Raw genomic sequence first — 23268 nt, 5'->3', positions numbered from 1 at the left:
AGGGAATATCCCCCTATCCTTGCATAGACTGCTCACAAATCTACCTGCTGTCTTCTTCTTTCTTCCAAAGCTATTTATGATGGTCATTTAAACCCACAAAGGCAGGTTACATACAGCATAATTTTTGTCACTGACCTCAGAGTCCCTGAGGACAGCCATAAACCAAAAGGATTATGTATTCTCTCTCCCTCCCTCCTTCAACCACATTTTACAAGAGGGAAAAGTGAATGAAACACAGATTGGCCATATAACCTATCTAACAGCACAGTCAGGAAGGATTAAACAAGATAATGAGTCTGGATTGGGGCCTGTTACATTTGAGATGTCAAGGAGACATTTAGGTAGTGATGTAAAGTACGCAGCTGGACATATATGTCTGTAGCTGAGAAAGGAGAGCTGGGAGTCACCAGTATGCAGATGGGATTCAACACCATGGAAACAGATGAGATCATCTTCAGAGAATGCAGACAAGAAGAGAATAGACCCAGGACAGAGCCTCTGAGGAACTGCCAACAATTGTATAAAAGGAGGAACCAACAAAAGTCACTGAGAACGATAGTTCATCTTCTACCCCAACTTTTTCACTAATCAAAGACAGAAACCTTTCGTATTAAAACTTACGTATTTCAGTGCCAAATATTTTGGGTAATGAAAACAATCAACGATAAATTTTACCAGTTTCAATAGTTTGCCAGTTAGTAACAGCAATCTTCCATTTCCCCAAAATTGTCCAAAATAATAATAATAATAAGCTTGGATTCCATGAGTGAACTGTCCTGATGAGCGACGTTTCCAGATAAAGGAAGCTTTTCCCCTTCCGTGAAGGTTCATAGCTCAAATGCCTTCAAGAATCAAGTAGGTGAGCATGAAGCATTAAGATACATGACAGTAAGTTTTGGGTCCCGGTTATAATGAACTGGTCTAAAGCTTCCTAAAGGTATTCAAATTCAATGTTTTGTAAAGAAAAATGGAGGACTGGTACCATGTGAACTGGGAATCAAAATCATGTCTCCATGGGCTGATATGTTAACCAACTTTTCTTGTATTTAATATCTCCAATGTCTTTTCTCCTGCCATTAACTTTTTTTTTCTTTTTAGATGAGTTACTAATAAATTCTGTCATAAAAGGAGGCACTTTTTAAACTGATCAGCTCTGTGACTTTGGGTAAGTTATCTACAAGCCCTCTTTCTTCATCTGTAACAGATGATGATAATATTGGTGTGAGGACTAACTTGAAAAGGGCTTAGCACTCAGTGAATGCCAGGCATAATGAAGTTTGAAGAGGAAGTGGAGGAGGAAGACAATGAGTAAATGACGATGATCTTAAAATTTTTCTTTATGTGCTTCACTGTCAAAGTTCCATAATGCCTACACAGCTATAAGAATCACCTAAATGCCACGCACACACACACAAAAATTAAATCTTTCTTGGCATTTCATTTTATTGTTCAAAGTTCCGTTATTAACTGAACAAAATATAATATGACAATTTAATGGCGTCTAAGAAAATGAATTAAACTAGCAATTAAAATGATGACGTTTAATTCCTGGTATCTGCAATGACTGCGATGATGACCTTTCTGCCCATCACCTGAAAAGGATGCTACTAGTTAAAGGAACGCAGAAGAAGAATGTGGTACTCTGCTTCTGTGAAGATTTAAAGCCCTGGAAAAATCTATGGGCAGTTTTACTCTGTCCTATAAGGTAGCTATGAGTTGGAATTTACTCAACAGCAGTGATCTGGTTTGATTTTGGTAGTTAAAGGAAGCAAATTCTGTGATCCTGAAGAGTCAGAGTGACGTCTGTATTTAAACACTGGTCCTCTTGTCTAAAAAAATGCATAGTTCTCTTTAGGGTTAAAAATCATTTAGGGTAAGACGAGAGTAGAAGATAGAAAAAAATGGGAATTTTTGTCCATGAGTGCTAGTGATATTTGCTGTTTCATGGCCAAGGATGGCACCTCCTTCTGCCTTCTTGATGCTTACACACAGAAGTTACTAGAGAAATACATGAAGAATAAATGTGCTTATTTATATATATGCAACCTGACTTAGAACATCTAATACATAAAAACACTTAACATACTTGTTATTCAGACAATGTACTCTGAGGCAAGGGTTTTGGAGCTGCAAAACCTGACTTTGAGAGTAGCACTACCACCAACTGGCATATAACAGTAAGCTGTAAACTTGTTGAGTTGGTTTTCTTTACCTATAGAGTGGGAATAGAACAATCTATACTATACATCTACAAGGGTTATTTTAAGAATTAAACTAATAACAGGCAAGAGAATGCTCTGTAAAACAAAAGGCATTTATGTTATTATTCCCATGTTCTGGTTAGAATAGAGCTAAAAGAATAGTACTAGGATAATTAAAAATAACCATTCTTTAGTTTTCTTAAAGAAGAGAAAGGAAACTGGTGAAACCAATTCCTCTGTACAATGTTCCAAGGCTCTAACTTTCTTAATTTCAAATAATAAAGGTTACTGGTTTATTAGAATCCTATCTGGAACCTTAGACAAATCACTTCACCATTCTGGACATCAGTTCTCCTCATACAGAAAACAAGGGTAGAGGATGAACTGGATCTCCAAATCCCCTTCTTGCTATGATGTTGTTTTCTTTTGTTTTTGTTTTGTTTCTCCCTATTCATCACTATACGTGCCTGGTCAAAATTAAGCACTAGTTAAATGCTTCTGAGCAGTAAATAAAAATGAATTGTTATAAATGAGTTGCATCATTCATAAATGCACTTTATCTTTCACAAAAGAAAACAATAATTTTGCTAGACTGTTCCACCTAACATTCCTTTCAATAAGCATATGACCTAGAACGAACGCGAGACATAACATGCAAACCTTCCAGGTCTTCATATAAGTTCTTGTTGCCCATGTGCCTCTTAAAGTACGAGCATCTTATTGAGCTAAATGTTATTCTAGTGTTAAAAAAAAAAAAAAAAAAATTTATACACCACATGCCCTTAAATGCAATAAATGTAAAATAAGAAAAACTGATGTGCTGCATCACTAGAGAAAACTCTGGCTGTGGTGAACTTACTGGGGGAAGCTACATCACTCACGATATGATAATTTCATATTTGGTGATATACAGTTTTTACCTTATACTCGTAAAGTGTGATGTCATTGAACTCTTAATGAGAATTTTTAAAAACTACAAAACGAACCGAATTATGTCATGGAACTAGACAGAGTCTTGTCTTTAGAAAAAGTTAACTTCAATAAACCCTCTTTTAAAACATTAAAAGAAATTTCTTGAAAATCAATGCTTGTTTTGCAATGATCCAACAGGATTTCTACAAACAAGTCCAGAGGCTTTTAATGCTCCCCATAAAATTTGTGATTCCGTTTAACAGTCAGGTGAGTGAACAGCAGGTAAGTTTTACTACCACGATGATCAGCTTCACTTTCGTCATTAGCTGTTTAATTTTTTATAACAACTCTGGGCAAGACAGGGAATAAGCGCATTTTTCTCCAGGAGCCAGGTGGACTGCCAAGCAGAGGCTAAGCTGTGGGTAGCAACAGCTGCAAAAGCCAGACGTCAGGCTACATGGATAGAGGATGGAATGGACACTGCAGAACACATCACACACAAACACAACTTCTTCAATTTTTTTACTCTGAAATAAATATTTGCACTTACGTGTTTTAATTGAAAGAATATATACCAGGATATCATCTCAGCAATAAATCCATCAAGGCATACTCTTCTTTCAAGTACAAAAGCCCCCCAAAATGGGACAATCCTAAGCTAAAGGGAAAATCACATGTAACAGACCAAGGTGTTTATGTGACAGGCATCCAAGGATTCCTCTAGAGAAGTCTTTCATTTATTCAAACACAGACTTTCAAATTATGACTGATAAAGGCTCCATAAGAAAGGCAAGAATTTTTTTTAATCTCTTAAGAAAATGAAAAAGATTTGGTTATTTAAGTATCTGAATGAACAAAAAAAAAAAATTCAAAAATCTATGTTGACGTAATCCCATCAGACTTCCTTTTCTATAAATGAATACAGTACAGTAACACTCAGTGCAACTTAAATGTAAACCTTTCCCCAGGCCTGCTTACACTGAGGCTCCTTCTGAAGGCCAAGGATTATCCTGGCCCCAAGAAAAGGATGTCCTTTTTTCACTCTGGGTCTGAAGAGTATTTTAATATTCATTAGTAAACTCCACCAAGAAAAAAATGGCAAGGGAAAGGGACAAGAATTTCAAATCAGAATTTCAGATTAAAAAAAAAAAAAAAATTTTTTTTTAAAGCTCTGGGTAAAACTGAATGGCAAGAAAAACAAACTCAAGCTAAAATGTGTATGAAATGCACATGTGTTTATGTATCATAAACTATGATTTATCTACTTCTCTTTATCTTTTAACAGACTTGGAAATTGGTCTGTACACCACCTTATTTTTCTATTTAAAACCAAGCATTTAAGAAACTAAATAACTTTTGCCTTAAGAGACTGTTTTAAGATAGCAGAGAACTAAAGACTCAAGATTCAGTAAGTGGTGTGACAGCAGATGATTAAATATTCCTTCTCCCTTGGTGGGGCAGGGGGGGCACTAAACATCTCTTAACTAAGAAAACAACTCAAAACAACTTTATCAAAGGACAAATAACTAGTCAATGTAATATTCTTTTAATTACTAATTTGAAATAAAATAAATAAACCATTTCACCCACACAGTAGAATAGTTAGGATAGAAAGGGCAAAAGGATAAGAAATTGGAACAAGGTGGAAATTAAGAAAGAGAAAGAATAAAAGAAACAACAGTCTTTTCTAATTAGCATTCTCATCCAAAAACAACATTATATGGGTTTTTAAAATTAAAATAAAATTTAAAATTTAGTTCCTTCGTCATATAAGACACATTTCAAATGCTCAATACCCATGTTTACATTATAGAAATTTCCATCACTGCAGAAAGTCTACTGGACAGCAATGGTTTAGAATACTTGAAACAATTTATAGATACTATACTTAAATATCTACTAAGCAAAGACTTGTCACAAATTGTTGACAGAATATACTGAGACAAATATTTTAAATGATTAACTTTACAAGTCAGGAATCCTGTAATCATGACTAACTAACTATAACACAAGAAAAAAAATACATGAGGTACAACAGTCCAACCATCTGTCTTTAGAAAGGAAGAAAAGAACTACGCTCTTTTTTTAAAGTCTTGTAGGGAAATTAATTTCATAGCCTCTCTTGCTAATCCATTTCAATGTTTAATACTCCCCAGTGTCAAGGAATTCACCTGCCCTCTATCACTCAAATGGCGAATGCTGCCATAGTTTTTCCACCCACTTCCAGATGAAATAAATGACATCTTGCCACAAAAATCTACAGAATATCCTACAACCTTCTATTCTAGACAGAAAAACTGCATTTCTTTAGACTTTCTTAAAAGACCTTATTTTATGCTCATAGGAGCACATGTATGTTTTTAAAAAATGCCAACAACAACAAAAAAGGCTAAAATCTTTCAAAGGTCTTGATGAACTTCAGCATAAAGTTCAAAGACCTTACCACCGCACAGTTTGCCACGGGGCCCATCATACTTCTCTCACCTAGTTAGTTTCCCATGGCTCCCAACACCCCATACTTTGCCCCAGCCTTATGTAATTATTTATAGTTCCAGATAGCACCTCGAAGTTTCGTTTTACCATGACTTCTCACATGCTGTTTCCTTGGCCTGGAACACCAATCTGAGGAGTAGGGATTATAGATTCTTGTTGTCCTGAGACTGTACGGAGTACTTAACAAGAAAAATGGATTCAGATTTCAGCAAGAAATGCATTTTGGCAAAAGGAAAACCTTAAATACCAAAGTGATTAAATTTTGCAGTAAAATAAAATCCATTATTGAACATCCACAAGGCCCTGATTTAACAAGGAAGGAGAATCTTAATCCCCACAAATCTTAAATTTTAAAAAACAAACTAATAAAAGGAAAACTAAACATCTGTGTTGAATATTTGGTCATCTGTCCGAGTGAGAAACTTGGATCACATAACTTATTGAAATCCCTTATGAAATTAAGATTCCCTAGCATAAACAGACCATCATCCAACTGCCAGTCTGTCATACTATAGTAGCCTGCCTATTGCTATGATGCTGGAAGCTACACCACCAATATTTCAAATACCAGAATAGTCACCCATAGTGGACAGGTTCCAGCAGAGCATCCAGACTAAGACAGACTAGGAAGAAAAGCCTGAGGATATACTTCCAAAAATTAGCCAATAATAACACTACAGATCACAAAAGAATACCGCTCAATATAGTGCTGAAAGATGAGCCTCCTTGGCTGGGGGCGGAAAAAAAGTTGCTGTCGAGTCGATTTCAATTCACACCACCCCTACAGGACAGAGTAGAACTGCCTCAGCGTTTCCAAGGAGTGGTTGATGAGAGTTGAACTACTGACCTTTTGGTTAGCAGCCGAACACTTAACCACAGCACCACCAAGGCTCTCCCAGGTTGGAAGGCACCCCAAATACATCGTGGCCACAACAGCGGACTGGCAGATCAATGATCGTGAAGATGGTACAGGATCAGGCAGTGTTTTAGTCGTTGTATAGGGGTTGCCATGAGTTAGAGCCAACTCGATGGTAACTAACAAAGCATAAAAAGAATACTCAAATTTGTTTCTTATCTTGCTAAGTGCTAATGTTTAATTGATGGCACACTACGTACACCTTAGGCATTTCATAAATGCTTGAATGAATACAAGAATCTATTGCAAGTCTTAAATTTAGTTAGAAGTTGATTGTACTGACTTCACATTCACTTACATACACCTGATGAAAACCAGGAGGTACCACAGTAACATTTGGCTTTACTATATTTGAGGAAAGAGGTAAAGAGCAGAGGAACTGATAAGTCAGCACGGTCCAGCATATTGTTCAATGCCATCTATAACCCGTTGCCGTCAAGTTGATTCCGACTCATAGCAACCCTAAAGAACGAGTAGAACTGCCCCATAGAGTTTCCAAGGAGCGCCTGGTGGATATGAACTGCTGACCTTTTGGTTCGCAGCTGTAGCATTTAATCACTACGCCACTAGGATTTCCATGCCATCTATACAACACTTCAAAAAAAGACTTTTCAGAAGGAAGGTATAAGCAAAAAAGGTTCTCTTATGCACTACCAGTGAGAGTGTAAAGTTATACCTTTTGGAAGGGCAAATTAACACTCCTTACCAAGAACCTTACAAGACTACAACCTTTGACCAAGTAATTCCACTTCTGTCTAAGATCAAGACTCAATAAATAAAATTATGGTACATCCATTCATACCATGGACTCAGTCCTATGCAGCCTTTAAAAATGATACATAATAAAGATGCTACAGAAGATTATATAATAACGTAAGAAAAATTGCATGTGTTAAGTGTTAAAAGTCAATTCCAAAATAATCTGTCAGTGTGATGTGATGAATTACTTAGTATGGCCTTTCTGGCCATGGTCTTGTAACTCCCACCCAGGGCTGTGCAAATAAGATGACTGTGGCCCACCAAGACGATTGGTCAGTTTTGCCCTAAAAGAGAGCCAATTCCAGAGCAGAAAGAGGAGCCCACCACCACCAAGGAAGGAGAGACCAGCAGGGAAGACCCAGCAAAAGCTGAGTGCCTTTGGGCAGAGGCCAAGGGCCAAGGGCCAATGGGCAGCATGCCTGGGAGCACAGCTGGGGAGAGGCTGTCCTGATGAAAGAACTGTATCCTGAGTGTTCCTGAGCCTGAACTGTAACTGTTACTTCCCTTATAATAACCCCCACAATCCTGAATATGGTCTTTGAGTTCTGTGTGGCCATGCAATGAATTATTGAGCTCAGTAGAGAATGCTGTGGGAGGAACGGTTGGTGTCAGAGTTGGTAAAGATGGTGGAGAGAGGAGGCATGTCTGACTTTCGCCTCATGGGAATCGGCCTTGGGCTGCTGACCTTGGTTCTCCTTCCCCCTTGTGGGGTTGGAGGAGGTCAGACACCAGCCCCACGTTGTTTTTTACAGTCAGTATGATACTGGGTTTTCTTGTTGATGATGGTGTTACTGTTAAAACACGTCTGATTTTTTGTTTCGTTTTATTGTGGTAAAAATACATGTAACAAATCACTTGCCAATTGAACATTTTTTACATATACAATTCAGTGACACTGTTTACTGTATTTTTACACAAATAACCGTACCTTCTACGTTTGTTTGCCAAATGCGCCCCCCTCCCAAGGTATTTTCATAAGCACCACTATGCCAACTTTTTTTAACATGGTGCTGTGAAAAAAATTAGCATAGTGTGCTTACAAAAATACCTTGGGGGGCCTGGTTGGCAAACACAGAAGGTGTGCATTATTTATGCAAAAATACTGTACATTCATCATGTTGTTCAACTATTATCACTATCTGTTTCCAAATTATTCCAACACCATTAACAGAAACTTAGCGCTCCCTAAGCAAAAATTTCTCCTTTCCCCCTCCCCTCCCATGCTTGGAAGCCACTAATAAACATTTGCCTATTTCATATAAGTGGAATCATACAATATTTGTCCTTTTGTGACTGACTTTTTACACTCAGCATAATGTTTTCGAGGTTCATTCATGTTGTGGCATGTATCAGGACTTCATTTTTCTTTTGGCTGAATAATATTCCACTGTATATATAAACTACATTTTGTTTATCCATTCATCTGTTGATGGGACATTTAGGTTATTTTCACCTTTTGGCTATTGTGAACAGTGCTGCAATGAACACTGGTATACAAGTTTCTGTTTGCGTTCCTGCTTTCAATTCTTTTAGGTGTATACCTAGGATTAACTCATTATAGTAGTTCTATGTTTTAACTTTGTGAGGAACTGTTGAACTTTTCCACAGTGGCGATACAATTTTATTAAGTTGTAGGAGTTCTTTATACACTCTGGATATTAAATCCTTATCAGATATATGGTTCCCCCCAAATTTTCTCCCAATCTGTAGGTTATCTCTTCACTTTGTTGATAAAGTCCATTGACGCACAAATGTTTTAAATTTTGCTGAAGTCCAATTTATCTATTTTGTCCTTCGATGCTTAGGCTTTTGGCATTGTAGCTAAGAATCCACTGTTTAAAACTAGCTCCTGAAGCAGTACCTCCACGTTTTTTCCTAAGAGTTTTAAAGTTTTAGTTCTTATATTTAGGTCCTTGATTGATTTTAAGTTGTTTAATCTTTAAAGATATACAAACAAGGGGGTTAGACTTAGAACAAAGCACAGTGAAACCTATGAAAGAACTCGACAGGACTGCACTGTTTTTCTGGGTCTCACCAGTCTTATCATTTTTCTATCGCTTGTTTTAGTGGACAATATTTGAGTTTTCTTTCTCTGACAGGTTTCCACTTTACATGGGTTTCAGATTTTGCAGGTTTTACTGTATTAATCCTGATAATAACTATAAAAGTATGATGCTTTTTGTATTCTTTCTATCTCAATTTTCTAAAATGAATGAGCATTTCTTTTGAAATATGTGGAAAAGGTTGTCTTTTACAATAACAATAACAATTAAGTTAGAGGAAAAGGTTTGGCTCTCCCAAGGAAACTAGTATTATTTTCTCCTTATCAACAGTAAGAATAATGTTAATTTTTTTTCTCTGTCTTGGCTGCCAGGAAACTTAAAAGCCAAACTTGTCACCTTTAGTAGGTACACAGCAAATGTGGTCCACAATTCTGGGTGTGCATCTGACTATCTCTACCATAACTTTTGCCCTTCCCTCCATTTTCTCTGACCCTTTTTCTTTTACATTGTAGATAGTCTTCTAATTAGTTTAAAATATTTTTTGGGAGGAAGGCATGGGTGAATGGGAGAAAGAAAGAAAGATGGGAAAAGGCAGCTATGCAAAAAGAATGTTGTTCTACCTCTAATTTTCAGATTATTTATAAAACTTCAAGTTCTACCAGAGTGGGTGATTAGTAAGTATTTGTGGAATAAGTAAATGAATATAATGATTACTAAGTCTGAGAAATGCTTATCTATTGGGAGACCCTTCCTACTCCAAACAGCTGGCATTTGGTATTTTAGTGTGTGGACATTACAGCAGTGATCATTAGTGGTTCTGCACGTTGTAAATGTCAGAAAAATCCACAGACACACCCCTCAGCATGACTAGTTTTACTTGTATGACTTCCATCTACAGATAATGCTTGGTACTCATAAGGATTTGAAAACCGCTTGCAATTTAAGTCTGCACAGGTCTGTGGCTCACAAACTGTCAATCAGTGTGCTACAACACAGAAGACAAATCTGGATGATAGATACTCTTTTGTCAATGCTGGTAAAAGTTTCTGTTTTGTGTTACAGGTAGTCCCCGACTTATTTGAGTTACAACAAACCGCACTTACAACCTTCTGTGTGTCTTTTTTTTTTCTTTTTTTAAAGCGGGGGGTACATCTTATCGTTAGTAGTATGTACTATCTACAATGTTGTAGCTCGTAATATCTGCTAATGTTATCATTCTCAGATGTTCACTCACAGATGTTCAAGATTGGATTTATAAAGATACTGATAATAAAAGGCATAATAATGAAAATTAAAGAGAGGTATTCGACTTACGTCAGAACTGACTTACAATAGAGTTGTCATAACAGAACTCCATCATAAATTGAGGACTACCTGTATTTTAAAAATTGAGCCATCATTTTAAATTGAAAGGTTTGACATGAAAGTCCAAATTTTCGACCATCAATGCTGTACTCTACTGTGCAGATCCAAGTATTTGTGCTGCATTTTCTGCTCTCTAATTTCCAAATTACTGAGTGGCTAGTACACAGCAGATGTTCATGATTGTTGAATGGATGCATGGATGTATGGATGAATGCATGGATGCATAATAAATGAACAAATGTAGTCTTCTAAAATTAGTCTTAATTTCTCCCAGCCTCCGGCACATAAAGGATTCTATTGCAAAGGGAATCTACAGTATGACTGATAAAAGTAAAGTTCCTTTTTTTTTTGGCCATTGTTATTATTAATAGCTGGTCACGTTTGTTCAGAACTTCCCTGATCAACTCATTGTAATCTATCAGTTTGGAGAGTGTGTGGTGGGGATGCAGTCCAAAGTGAGGAGGAAATGTCACTGCTGGTATGCAAAATCATCTTAGGTGGTACTCTGGATCACACATCAAGAAAGTTACTCTTTTTCCAAACTTCTTTCAATCTATTTGCGTATAAAAAGGTCTAGTCTCACTTTGGTGCTAGCAATTTAAACCCTATTAAAACCAATAACCAAACTCGTTGCCATCAAATCAATTCTGACTCTCAGCAACCCTACAGGATACAGCAGAACAGATGCATAGGGTTTCCAAAGAGGGGCTGGTGGATTCAAACTGCTGACCTTATGGTTAGCGGACTGAGTTCTTAACCACTGCCCTACCAGGGCTCCTAACCCCTTTAAGACACCTGCTAATTTAATTTCCATTGTAAACAAAGAGGGAGCAAGTGGCTCAGGCTTTAAGTCATCAGCAACAGAATCTAGACAAGATTTAATAGTAATTGTTTTTAAAGGCAAATGATACTGGTTCTCCATTGCTGGTAAGGACACAAAGATTCCTTTATAAAAAGATAATTATGTTTTAAAAAGCATTATATTAAGTGAATAACAGAACAAGGAAAGTACAAATATGACAAAAAGCACCAAGGTGATATACAAAATACTAACATTTGGGAAATAAATGCCTAAGGTTTGATGCTGCTGTTCTAGCACAGCGATGGAAAGCGTTCAGATTTACTTTAATTTCCACTTTACATTAAAACATAAGTAAAAAAAAAAAATGTAATAAATGATGAATTTTTATGGTGACAGGAAAAACCTAAGATTTGTAACCTTCACACTTTACTAAGAGTTAACATAAATTAGCTATGACTGTCACTCATTATTCTATGCCAATACCATAGAAATAGATATGATTCTCTACACCAAAAAAAATCTTCCCACCAAGTTCATAATGTCTGAACTGTAAATATACAATAAAAATATTTAATGATGAAAGTACTTCTATATTCTGAGATCATAAGCTGGGGTCAACAGTAAGTAAAGCAGTAAGCAGACCAATTGTCACTGATACTCCCCCCGCTGTCAAACAGCAGCTGTGAAAAATGATACAAAGGAGAGGTGTACAGTTCTGTAAGTACTTATAACAGGAGTAATTTGACCTACGCAGGGCTTCCTTGAGAGGGGAGGGAGGGGCACAGCAAAACAGGAGAGACATGGCCAGAGGGGATTAAGAGGTGTATTAGATGAGTCTGGAGAGGAAGAACTAGATAGTGTAGGTTCTTTAGGCCCAGTTATGTATTTACCTCTATCCCAAGTACAACAGAAGACAGGGGAAGGGTTTTAAAAGTTGAGTGACCTACCTGATCAGATGTGTTTTGAAAGATTTGCTCTGGCTATAATGTGGGCAGTCCTCCAGAGAGGGATTGGGAAACAGACAGAATCAAAGTTTAAACTGGTAACAGAGAAACAATTTAGAAACTACTGCATCTAGACCAGATATGTAGTGACCAATAGACAGGAAGCTCAGATAATTGTCCAGTTTATTATGAAAAATTAAAAGATTAACACTATACTTTTATTTTCTTAAGGTATATGACTTAGCAATTTCAAAGACTAGGAATAAACCTAAAATTTAGCACTTCAGAATGTATCATAAAAGCCAAGATTTCTTGGTGAGACCTAGGGTGGCCTACCTATCTCAAAGGTTTTAAAGTAAAGAGGACTGGAGCTCTACGGAAGGGCCCCCAAGAGTGGGGGTGGGGGTGGCTGATCATCAGTAACTGAGGCTCTGATATACTTCCCCATTTCCAGAACAACCTATGCACAATGGAACAAAACACTGCTCTGCTTCGGATGGTACCACTGTGATCCACAGGGTTTTCATTGGCTGATTTTCAGAAGTAGATCATCAGGACTTTCTAGTCCGTCTTAAGTTCGTCTTAGTCTGGAATCTCCACTGAGACCTGTTCAGCATCAGAACAAGCCTCCAATGACAGCAGGAATTCTACCACTAAACCACCACTACTCCCCTCCCCCATGGTCTACAGGACTCAGTCAACAGACAGTGGGAAATCGTATCAGTCAGTGGGAAAGTAGTGCCTCAAATGACTACACCCTCTGGTCTGTAATTTGGTCTTAAGCTTCTAATTCTGATCACCTTCATGAAAGTCAATATTCAGAAACAGTCAACCATCTGCTTCTAATCCTCCTTAAAATTATTCAAACTTTGGGTGACACTGGTATAACCACCCGAATGCTAGAAAAAAGGGAAAGGAAGGGAGAAAGAACATACAGTACCAAGTTGGTGAGAAAGTAGATCTCAGCTGGTGGGAGTATAGAATGGTACATTCACTTTGAACAAATATCACTAAATCTCAGCAACTGCACTCCTAGGAATATACTCAACAGACAGAAATAACATGCATAGGTTCATTCACCACAATGACATGCATACTCACAGCAGCAATATTCCTAATAGCCAAAAACTGCAAACATCCAAAACGCCCACCAAAAGTAGCATGGATAAATAAATGGAGGCATATTATACAATGGAATACCATACAGCAATGAACTACAACTACACACAACAACACAGATGACTCTCACATAGCTTACGTTGGGAGAAAGAAGCCAGGATCAAAACAGCATACAGAGGGTTTCTATTTATATAATGTTCAAAAACAGGTACAACTGGATAGCCATACCCAAAAAAAAAAAAAAAATTTTTTTTTTTTTTTACTTTACCCTATACACAAAAATGAACTCAAAATAGATCACAGGCCTAAATGTTAAGAGCTAAAACTACGAAGCTCCCAGAAGTAAACCCAGAGGAAAATCTTAGTGACCCTGGCAACAACTGGCACCAATTTCTTAAGTACAACACAGATACACACACACATTAAAAAAAAAAAAACCAGTAAACTGGAATTCATAAAATTTAAAGAATTTTATTCTTTAAAAGAAAGTTACAAAAGTGGAAAGGAATGGGAAAGGGAAAGGAAAAGAAAGGAAGGAAAAGTCACAGAGGACCTGACATTGGAACAGAAAACTCTTACAACTCAATAGTAACACGATAAGCAGTCCAACTTTTTTTAATGGGGAAAACATTTGAACAGACACTTCATCAAAGAAGGTATATGGGTGGCAAATAAGCATATGAAAAGATACTCAAAATCGTCAGCCATGAGAAAAATGTAAATTAAAACCACAAATGACATACCCACACAAACACATTAAAATGGCTAAAATAAAAAGACTTTCCACATCAAGCACTGACACGGATGTGGCACCAACTGGAACTCTCATACACTGCTAGTGAGAATGTAAAATGGTACACCTGCTTTGGAAACCAGTTTGTCAGTTTCTTCAAAAGTTAAACATATATCTACCACATGATCTAACCTTTTTATTCCTAGGTATTTACCCAAGAAAAATTAAAGTATATATCCACACAAAGATTTATATATATGTTCATAGTATGTTTATCTGTAATAGCCAAAAGCTGGAAACAACCCAAATGTCCATCAAAAGGTGATGAGGTAAATAAACTGGTATATCCATACAGTGGAATACTACTCACCAATAAAAAGAGAAGAGATACTGAAGCATATAAGAATATGGATAAATTTCAAAATAATAATGTTGAGTGAAAGAAGCCCAACCAAAAAAAGTACATACTGTATGATTCCATGTATATAAATTTTTTTTTTTTTTATGCAAAGCTAATTTTAGTGATAGAAATCATTATCAGTTTTTGCTTATATACAAGAAGGGCTTGGAGGGATTACGAAGAAGCCCAAGGAAACTTTTGGAGACAATGGATATGTTCACTGTCTTGATTTTAATGATGTTTTCACAGGTATGCAGGTATGTCAAAACAAGTTTTACTCCTTAAATATGTATAGTTAACTGTGTGTAAATTATACTTCAATAAACCTGTAACAATGGGGGGTAGGGGGGATAAAAACAACTCATTTAATGTTAGAAGTATGATAGAGGATACCCTTGGTGGCGGTAGGGGGTGTTAGTGACTGAGAATGGGCACCAGGATTGCTTCTAGGGTGCTATCAATATACTGGTTCTTGATCTGGGTGTGGGTTACATAAAGGTACAAAAATTATTCAAGCAGTTCACCTATGATCTGTGCACTTTCCTGTATGCATCTGCAATTTGCAATAAAAATATTACTGAATATCATATAAAAACAAAACAGCGTACAGGCTGAGTGGAGGGTAGACAACCTAGCTACTCTGTCTCCTCAGCACACCATTGAGAAAAAAATTCATCTCCAATACAGTTATCCTGCAAGTAGAGAAAGCCAACAGTGGCAAAGTGGGGGCTGGGAAAGGCAACAGACTTATCGTTTGTCCTAGCTTTGGGGCTAGATGGGGGAGGGGCGCACAATGGGGAGAGAATTTTTTAACACTTGCTCTCCTCCCATGATTACCATTGCTCACCAGATAGACAAGGAGGAAAATATATTCTACATAAGAGTAAATAAAAGACACCTACATCTTGGATCCTTTTCCACCGAATATCCTTTGCTTCCTTCCCCCCCTTCTCTTACTTCATCTGGTCCTTTCCATTCTCCTTATTCTTCCAGGCTTTTCTTTTTGCTTTCTGCATCTACACATCATTGTCATATGCACTTTTTTCTTCATTTAAGGAGGTTTAAAATAAGAAAAGAAATTAAAACATGCACACATACACACCATGTTTTTATGTATTTGAAATGCCCTTATATTGGGGGAGGGACAATTTACAATCTCTACCATATCTCTCCATTTGGGGTCACTTACTTAAATATGAGATCGTACAACATTCTCCTCTCCAGCAATCCTGTTTATAAAACATTGGTAGAATACAGGCCACAGCATAAATATTTTTGTAACACTTTCTCCCTCTCTCTCTCTTCTCTTAAACAATGCAGCTAATAATTTATTAATTCAAATACGTGCTAGCTATCTGGGATGCTAATGATCTAACTAGTAATTCTTGCCTATTCAATTACAAGTATGAGGACCCTTTTAACACCAAAACATGTCAAACACCCACACACAAAAACATAAATAATTCTGTTGACTGAGAAAATACAAACCTATAAGGCACTACTATTCAGGTAATTTTTAACTGATTGTGGATTTTATTAATTACATCCATTTACATTTAACAACAGCAGATATGGGTAATCTTCAGTATGAATGTAGATTCTCAGCTACTCAGACTCACCCTAATCTCACAAATTCCTCCGCCTTCCCTAGGGTCTGCCTTGATGGATTGAGAATTATAGCTCTGAGCATTCTGGGCTCAATTCTTGTTTAATGATTTAAGAACAGTACAATTTTGTTGTATGAGTTCACTGAAGAAACAGCAATTTAGTTTTACACACACACACACACTGTGTTCCTTCCCTTTTTTTTCTTCCCTCCCAATAAAGCACTTGAAGCCCTGGTGGAATAGTGGTTAAGAACTCAGCTGCTAACCAAAAGGTCGGCAGTTTGAATCCACCAGCTGCTTCTTGGAAACCCTATGGGGCAGTTCTACTCTGTCCTATAAGGTCGCTATGAGTTGGAATCGACTCAATGGCAACAGATTTTTTTTTTAACAAAGCACTTAGAACTGGTATCTGAACTATTTAATAAATGATAACTATAACCATCTTATTTTTTTCTAGTTATTAGGATTATTAACACTTCTCCTCTTCCTTATCCACTCCACCCCACAAATTTCCAAATCTCAGGGGTACTCTAGCTAGGAGTAAGAAGAAACAACAAAGACTTAAAAACCTAGTTTTTGCATTGAGTAACTGTTCACTGTGTATTTTATTACACTGTGGGGGGGAGACAAGGAAGTAAAATTGTGCCTGGCACCGACCCGACCATGCTTAAGATGAATACATTCATTGAAAAGTCACTTATAAAAAAGAAAATACTCTTAGTACAATTTACTCCTAAAATCTCCAGAAGGGTACCCTCTTGCCTGCAGATATATCTTCCTCTTAACAGGCAAAAACAGACAAATCAGGTATCATTACTTTTTTTAATTCATTCAATAATGCTCTCTACCCTTAATTTAAAAACAAAAAATGGGTTGGTTGAAATTTTTCTCTTTCCAAAATACAAAACTAAAAAATAAAGTATAACTTTTTGTAACCCATTAATTTTTGTCCTATGAGTCACCTATTCTGAACAGAAGTACCTCATGCCTCTCTACATTCTATGGACCTCTACTATTTTGTCAAAGATAAAAATATAATTTTAAATTTCAAGGTGATTAAGATCTATTAAGATAATTTTCAAATATAGCACCAAAACAACCTTTGAAATTTTATTATGATGTTACTTCAAGTCGTATTTTTATCTGTATTTTTCAATGGACCAGAAGTTTTAACAGTCCACCAAAAAAAAAAAAAAAAAAAATTTTTTTTTTTTTTTTGCTTTTCCCATATTACATAATAATTCTGAAGACTAGCAATCCCTTAAGCAAGTCAAAAATATGAGATGGGAAAACTGTTAGGAACATCACATCATGATTTCTATATTTATTATACTTTGTATCTAGAAACATTGCTTCCTTTACTCCATTACCTGAATTATCAAAAGATCACTCTATTCTGCAGGAACAAAATCAATTATGGTGAGTGATAACTTCTTGTTTCTTACAATCAAGCAGCTTCTTCCTTCTCTAAGTAAAGGGTTTCTTCATCCTTTCAACCAGCAGAGATCAAACTACTGACCAGAGTGCATGTAAATTCCAAATATCTTTAAGACTCAGTTCATGCCTGAAACTGCTAACTTAAAAAAAAAAAAAAACCAAAAAAAAAACAACCTCTACAACAAAAAGACAAACAATCCAATTAAAAAATTGGCAAAGGTAATGAACAGACACTTCACCAAAGAAGACATCCAAATAGCCAAAAGACACATGAGGAAATGCTCTCGATCACTAGCCATTAGAGAAATGCAAATTAAAACCACAATGAGATACCATCTCACCCCGGCATTACTGGCACGAATCAAAAACACTGGAAATAACAAATGTTGGAGGGGGTGCGGGGAGATCGGAACTCTTATGCACTGCTGGTGGGAATGCAAAAGGATACAACCATTTTGGAAAATGATATGGCACTTCCTCAGAAAGCTAGAAATAGACATACCATTCGATCCAGCAATCCCACTCCTAGGAATATATCCTAGAGAAATAAGAGTCGTCACTCGAATAGACATATGCACACCTATGTTCATGGCACCACTGTTCACAATAGCAAAACGATGGAAACAACCTAGATGCCCATCAATAGATGAATGGATAAATAAACTATGGTACATACACACAATGGAGTACTATGCAACGAGAAAGAACAACAATGAATCTGTGAACCATCTCATAACATGGATGAAACTGGAGGACATTATGCTGAGTGAAATAAGTCAATCACAAAAGGACAAATATTGTATGAGACCTCTACTGTAAAAACCCATGAAAAAGTTCACACACAAAATATAACCATCTTTGTTGGTTACCAGGGATGGGAGGGGTGGGGAAATACTAAATAGGCAATAGATAAGTGGCATCTTGGGTGAAGGGTGAGACAGTACACAATACAGGGGAAACTAGCACAACTTGTACAAGGAAAGGTCATGGAAGCCCCACAGACACATCCAAACTCCCTGAGGGACTGAAGTGCTGGGCGGAGGGCTGTGGGGACCATGGTCTCGGGGAACATCTAGCTCAATTGGCATGACACAGCTTATAAAGACAATGCTCTACATTCTACCTTGGTCTTAAAAGCCTGTGAGCAGCCATCTAAGATACTCCACTGGTCTCATCCCTTCGGGAGCAAGGGAGAATGAAGAGAACAGGATACAAGGAAAAGATTAGTCCGAAGGACTAATGGACCACAGCTACCAAGGCCTCCACCAGACTGAGTCGAGTATAGCTAGATGGTGCCCCGCTACTACCACTGACTGCTCTGACCGGGATTACAACAGAGGGTTCTGGACAGAGATGGAGAAGGATGTAGAACATAATTCTAACTCACAAAAAAAAAGACCAGATTTACTGGCCTAAAGGAGACTGGAGAAACCCCAAGAGCATGGTCCCCAGACACCCTTTTAGCTCAGTGGTGAAGTTATCTCCGAGGTTCACCGTTCAGCCTGGGAATGGACAGCCCCGTAAAACCAAATGAGACTAACGAGGTACAGTAGTCCAGTGACAAGGGCCAGAAGGCAAAAGGGGACAGGAAAGCTGGTGATAGGGAACCCAAGTTTGAGTAAAGATATTGTTGATGTGTTGTGAGATTGTTAACCATTGTCATAGGGCAACATTTGTAGTAACTGTTAAATGAGAAACTATTTTGTTCTATAAGCCTTCATCTTAAGTGAGAATAGCAGCACAACTGGAAGAGCGTAGTCAATGTCACTGAACTGTGTATATAGAAATTTTTGAAACGGTGTATCTTTGGCTATTTGTATTTTCACCAAAAAAAAAAGGTTGAGAAGTTAGAGGGTTGACATGTTGTGGGGTTGTTAATCAATGTCATAAAACAATATGCGCACTACTGTTTCATGAGAAACTATTTGTTCTGTAAGCCTTCACCTGAAGTACAATTAAAAAAAAAAAAATCAAAGCAAATACTTCAAAAATACAGATGACTACTGAACAATGACTTGAAGAAAGCAATGGTAAAATATTTCCTATAGGTAATACTACATGGTAACAGAAGGTATTAAATTTCTGGTCAAGATATAATATACTAAGGCCATGATTTTTTTTTCTTTACTTCAGGTTCTTATTTTTCAAGTTCTTCCAAACAAAAAGACAAATGATTTAACTATTCATTATTGTATGACTTTTAATAAAGAGAAAAGAAGAGGGATTTTTTTTTTATTTTTAATATGTTTACAATATTAAAACAATTTCTATGTTTGCAATGTGTTGGCTGACCTATGAGCTTCTTTTATCACCCATTGTATCAGCATACCACAGCTGCCAAATATATATATATCTAAGCACCCCTCAAAATAATAATAAAGTAAGCAATCCCTGGAAAAATGGTATAAGGTGTTGTAAGTACAGTGGCTGATTTCTAAACTTTAACATCATGAACACATACATCCTCCCTTTCCTTCAACTAACCCCAAAAGCCTAGGTAAAATAAATAAATATAACCACCAAAATATTTTAGCGTATTTTTCCTTATAAGAATGTATTTTACATGAGGAATCAGGGGTGGAAAGGAGGAGTGGTGTCACAGCATCAGAAGAACAATTCAAGTCACATAACAATGTATGTATAAATTTTTGTACAGGAAAAAAAAATTTTTTTAAATGTATTTTAACCAGAAAAGCCTCACCCACTTCCTAACTTTTTTCTCTACCATTTTCATTCATTCTGTTCAATCCTGTTTATCGGTAAGAGAACTCGTGTTACTGCTAAAGATCAGATAATTATTGTTGTCATCCCATCAAGAATGCTCTTCCTAGTAACTAAACTCTAACATTACAGTTGGCACCTGGACCATTCACTATTTACACCACCACCCTTCTCCCCTTCCCTTCACCACCATTTTACTGGCAGAACATGCACAAGGCTGAAGACTGTTTTTATCTCAGCAAACAGAATACTTAAAATCATATTGCTAGCCACAAACCAGAAATTAGAGCTATATAAAAATAAACACAAGCCTTCCTAAATTTCTGTTCTCAATACCTAAAGAAAGCAGTAGCATCTTCTTTATATTGTAACATCCAAAGTTACAGTTAGGAGCCTTCTGTCAAATTATACTAATAAATTGATTTAATGAGATCATTTTGCCTTCAGATCATGTCCTCCATACACTAATGTACTTTAATTAAATCCATTTTACCATTCTAGGTTCTTTGTCTCACATTTTTTAAATATTCTTCTAATATCACTCCTTAAGTACTAAATTATTTCTCCATATTTTCCTAAATATTAAATCTATGCACAGAAAGATAACTCTGAAAACTAAACCCAGAAAAGAGAAATCAACATACCATGAATATATGAATACGAAACATCAACATTAAGTATAAACTATTAGGTAACCAAGAGGAAGGGAAGTATCAACTGTTTGCCCAAGAACCTCAATTTAAAACATTATGTAGTATACACAATTTTGGTAAACAAAAGTGAACACAATATTTACTATACAATTACAGCATCTTTTCTGACTTGAGATAAAAATATCTGAATTCTATTTAATAAGGAAAAATAGTCATTTTAATAAAATATCTCCTTACAGGTATAATGATTTGACTGACAAATAAAATAACTGCTTTAAAAATACTTCTGAGTCATTTTGTCCTTACCTGCAGGCATGAACCATTACTGCATGCAGTGACTGTTCCATTTCCTAGCACAGACTTGAAGGAGCATCATATCTCTCTTTCAGAATATGACTAATCTGTGGATTTGCAATTCCAAAGCTATTTACAAACAGCACTCCCTTTCCACATAAGAAAATATTATAACAAATTAGCAAATATTTTTCAACTAAATCTTACAAATAACCTTGGTAAATTTTGTGTAGCAGCAACCTCAAAACACAGGAAGAAAATCGGATAGCAGCATTTCCTTAAAGAAAGCAAGATTTTTAAAAATCTCTTTGGTTTTTTGGCTAAATAATTTTTTAAAGCCCTCAACAGCTGTCACATATGAACCAGCGGTCTGCTGTGTTATGGTGTGCATGCTGCAGCTGATTAGGCTCCACTATTTCTTAAAAAATCAATTATCCTTTGCAAAAGCAGAACAGCTTGCCCAAATACACATCTTCAAGACAACACAATGACCAGCATGCAGTACAATATGTTACAGCAAACTTGACAAGAAAAAAAAAATGCCTTGATTTGTTTCTTAGCAATGCTACACCATTAATTGTTCATGCAAGAGATGTAGCTGTACCTTTCTGAAGAGGACGACTTCTCAGAGTTAACTGACATCAGCAGCTCAATCTTCTGCTTGATTTCTGGAAAAATCAGAAAATATTCACAACCAAGATTGCCTGCCCTTGCTTTCAAGCCTTATTATCAAGAGATTTTTCTTCTCTAATCCCTTTTGTTCAGAACAAGGCCACAAGATTCGCAGTACTTCTTTTAGGTCTGGGATTCAATGGTGCTATAAAGGGAAAAAGCTCCAGAGGCATCCGGCCTTGCTAAACTATGCACATGACTGTTTATGAAAGCAGGAAGTACCATTTCTTTTAAGCAGAGGGGTGTTTTCTTTTTTAAGGTAGAACTAACATGGCTCTACAAGAGGATTTCATATTCAGCAAATTAAAATTCAAACAAGAAATGCTAAAATCTGAATTCAATACACTAGGTAATTGGAGAAGCCTGGGTAATAAAGTTACAAGCTGTAATGAACAGACACAAAACCCTTGGCTGCTTCTATTTTACTAGCCCTGAAAAATATGGCTCAGTGAATCATTTTGGTCACTTAAGAATGAAATATTAAACCAGAACCCCGGTTAGAGATTTTAAAAAAATTTTAACCTATGTTATAATTTCTTGATTGTCTTTAATTAAAGATATAGATATATATAACATCTAGACTCTAACTCCTCTAGAAAAAGATTTCGTATTTTATACCTTAATTTTCCCCTCCTCCTTCACAGTACAGTACAAGTGAACAGCAACATCCAGTTACTGAGATGAGATAATATACTTGTCCTTTTAGGAAAGGACTGACAATGCCATCTACCAACAAAAATGTAAGCACCAGTTCAATTTAATTAAAAGATATATGCTGATGCTGACTTGGAAAGTAGATAATAGATTAAACCGGAAGGAGGAGTGAAAATAAGACAGAGAGAAAAAAGGGAAAGAAAAAAAAAACTAACCTGTTCCCCTTAAAACACTAATGACTGACCTAAAACACATAATTTTGAGTGAGTAAAATTTACATGGTCCTATCAGCCAGACTATTTACTTATAAAGCTGTTTTCCTATTCTTAAAAGTATTTCCAAATGGATTTTAAAAATTAAAGTATGCTTTCCTAATAGTTTGTATACTCAACATAAAACACAGTGCCACTGAAATGTTATAAGCAGTCTCAGGATTTCAAAGTAGACTTTAATAGTTTTTTTGTTTTATAAGGTAAAACAAATTTAAAATTTTAAGAACATTGACTATAGAAATCAAAGTGGAATATGAGAAAATGTAAAGGAAAAATGGGGGAAAATTAGTTGCATAAAATACAATGGACCT

At 36.3% G+C, this 23268-nt stretch overlaps 1 protein-coding gene across 4 annotated transcripts in view; it reads right to left on the bottom strand.

Annotated features, from left to right (window-relative positions):
• The window catches only part of SRPK2 (SRSF protein kinase 2), a 166067-nt gene extending 143831 nt beyond the window's left edge, over positions 1-22236 (bottom strand). For 3 of the 4 annotated variants that reach the window (XM_023737073.1, XM_023737074.1, XM_004382613.2), the window contains exon 1: positions 21964-22236. In XM_023737073.1, the coding sequence (XP_023592841.1) occupies positions 21964-22001 (38 nt within the window). In that variant the 5' untranslated portion in view covers positions 22002-22236. The remainder of the gene's footprint in view (positions 1-21963) is intronic. The other variant, XM_023737075.1, reaches the window with a different exon arrangement.
• Between the last annotated feature and the right edge of the window lie 1032 nt (positions 22237-23268).

The sequence above is a fragment of the Trichechus manatus genome, unplaced genomic scaffold (assembly GCF_000243295.1).
Source record: "Trichechus manatus latirostris isolate Lorelei unplaced genomic scaffold, TriManLat1.0 scaffold00096, whole genome shotgun sequence".
NCBI classification, from domain to species: Eukaryota; Metazoa; Chordata; class Mammalia; order Sirenia; family Trichechidae; genus Trichechus; species Trichechus manatus.
Note: the sequence above shows the minus strand (reverse complement) of the source record. Positions and strands in the feature narration are given on the sequence as shown.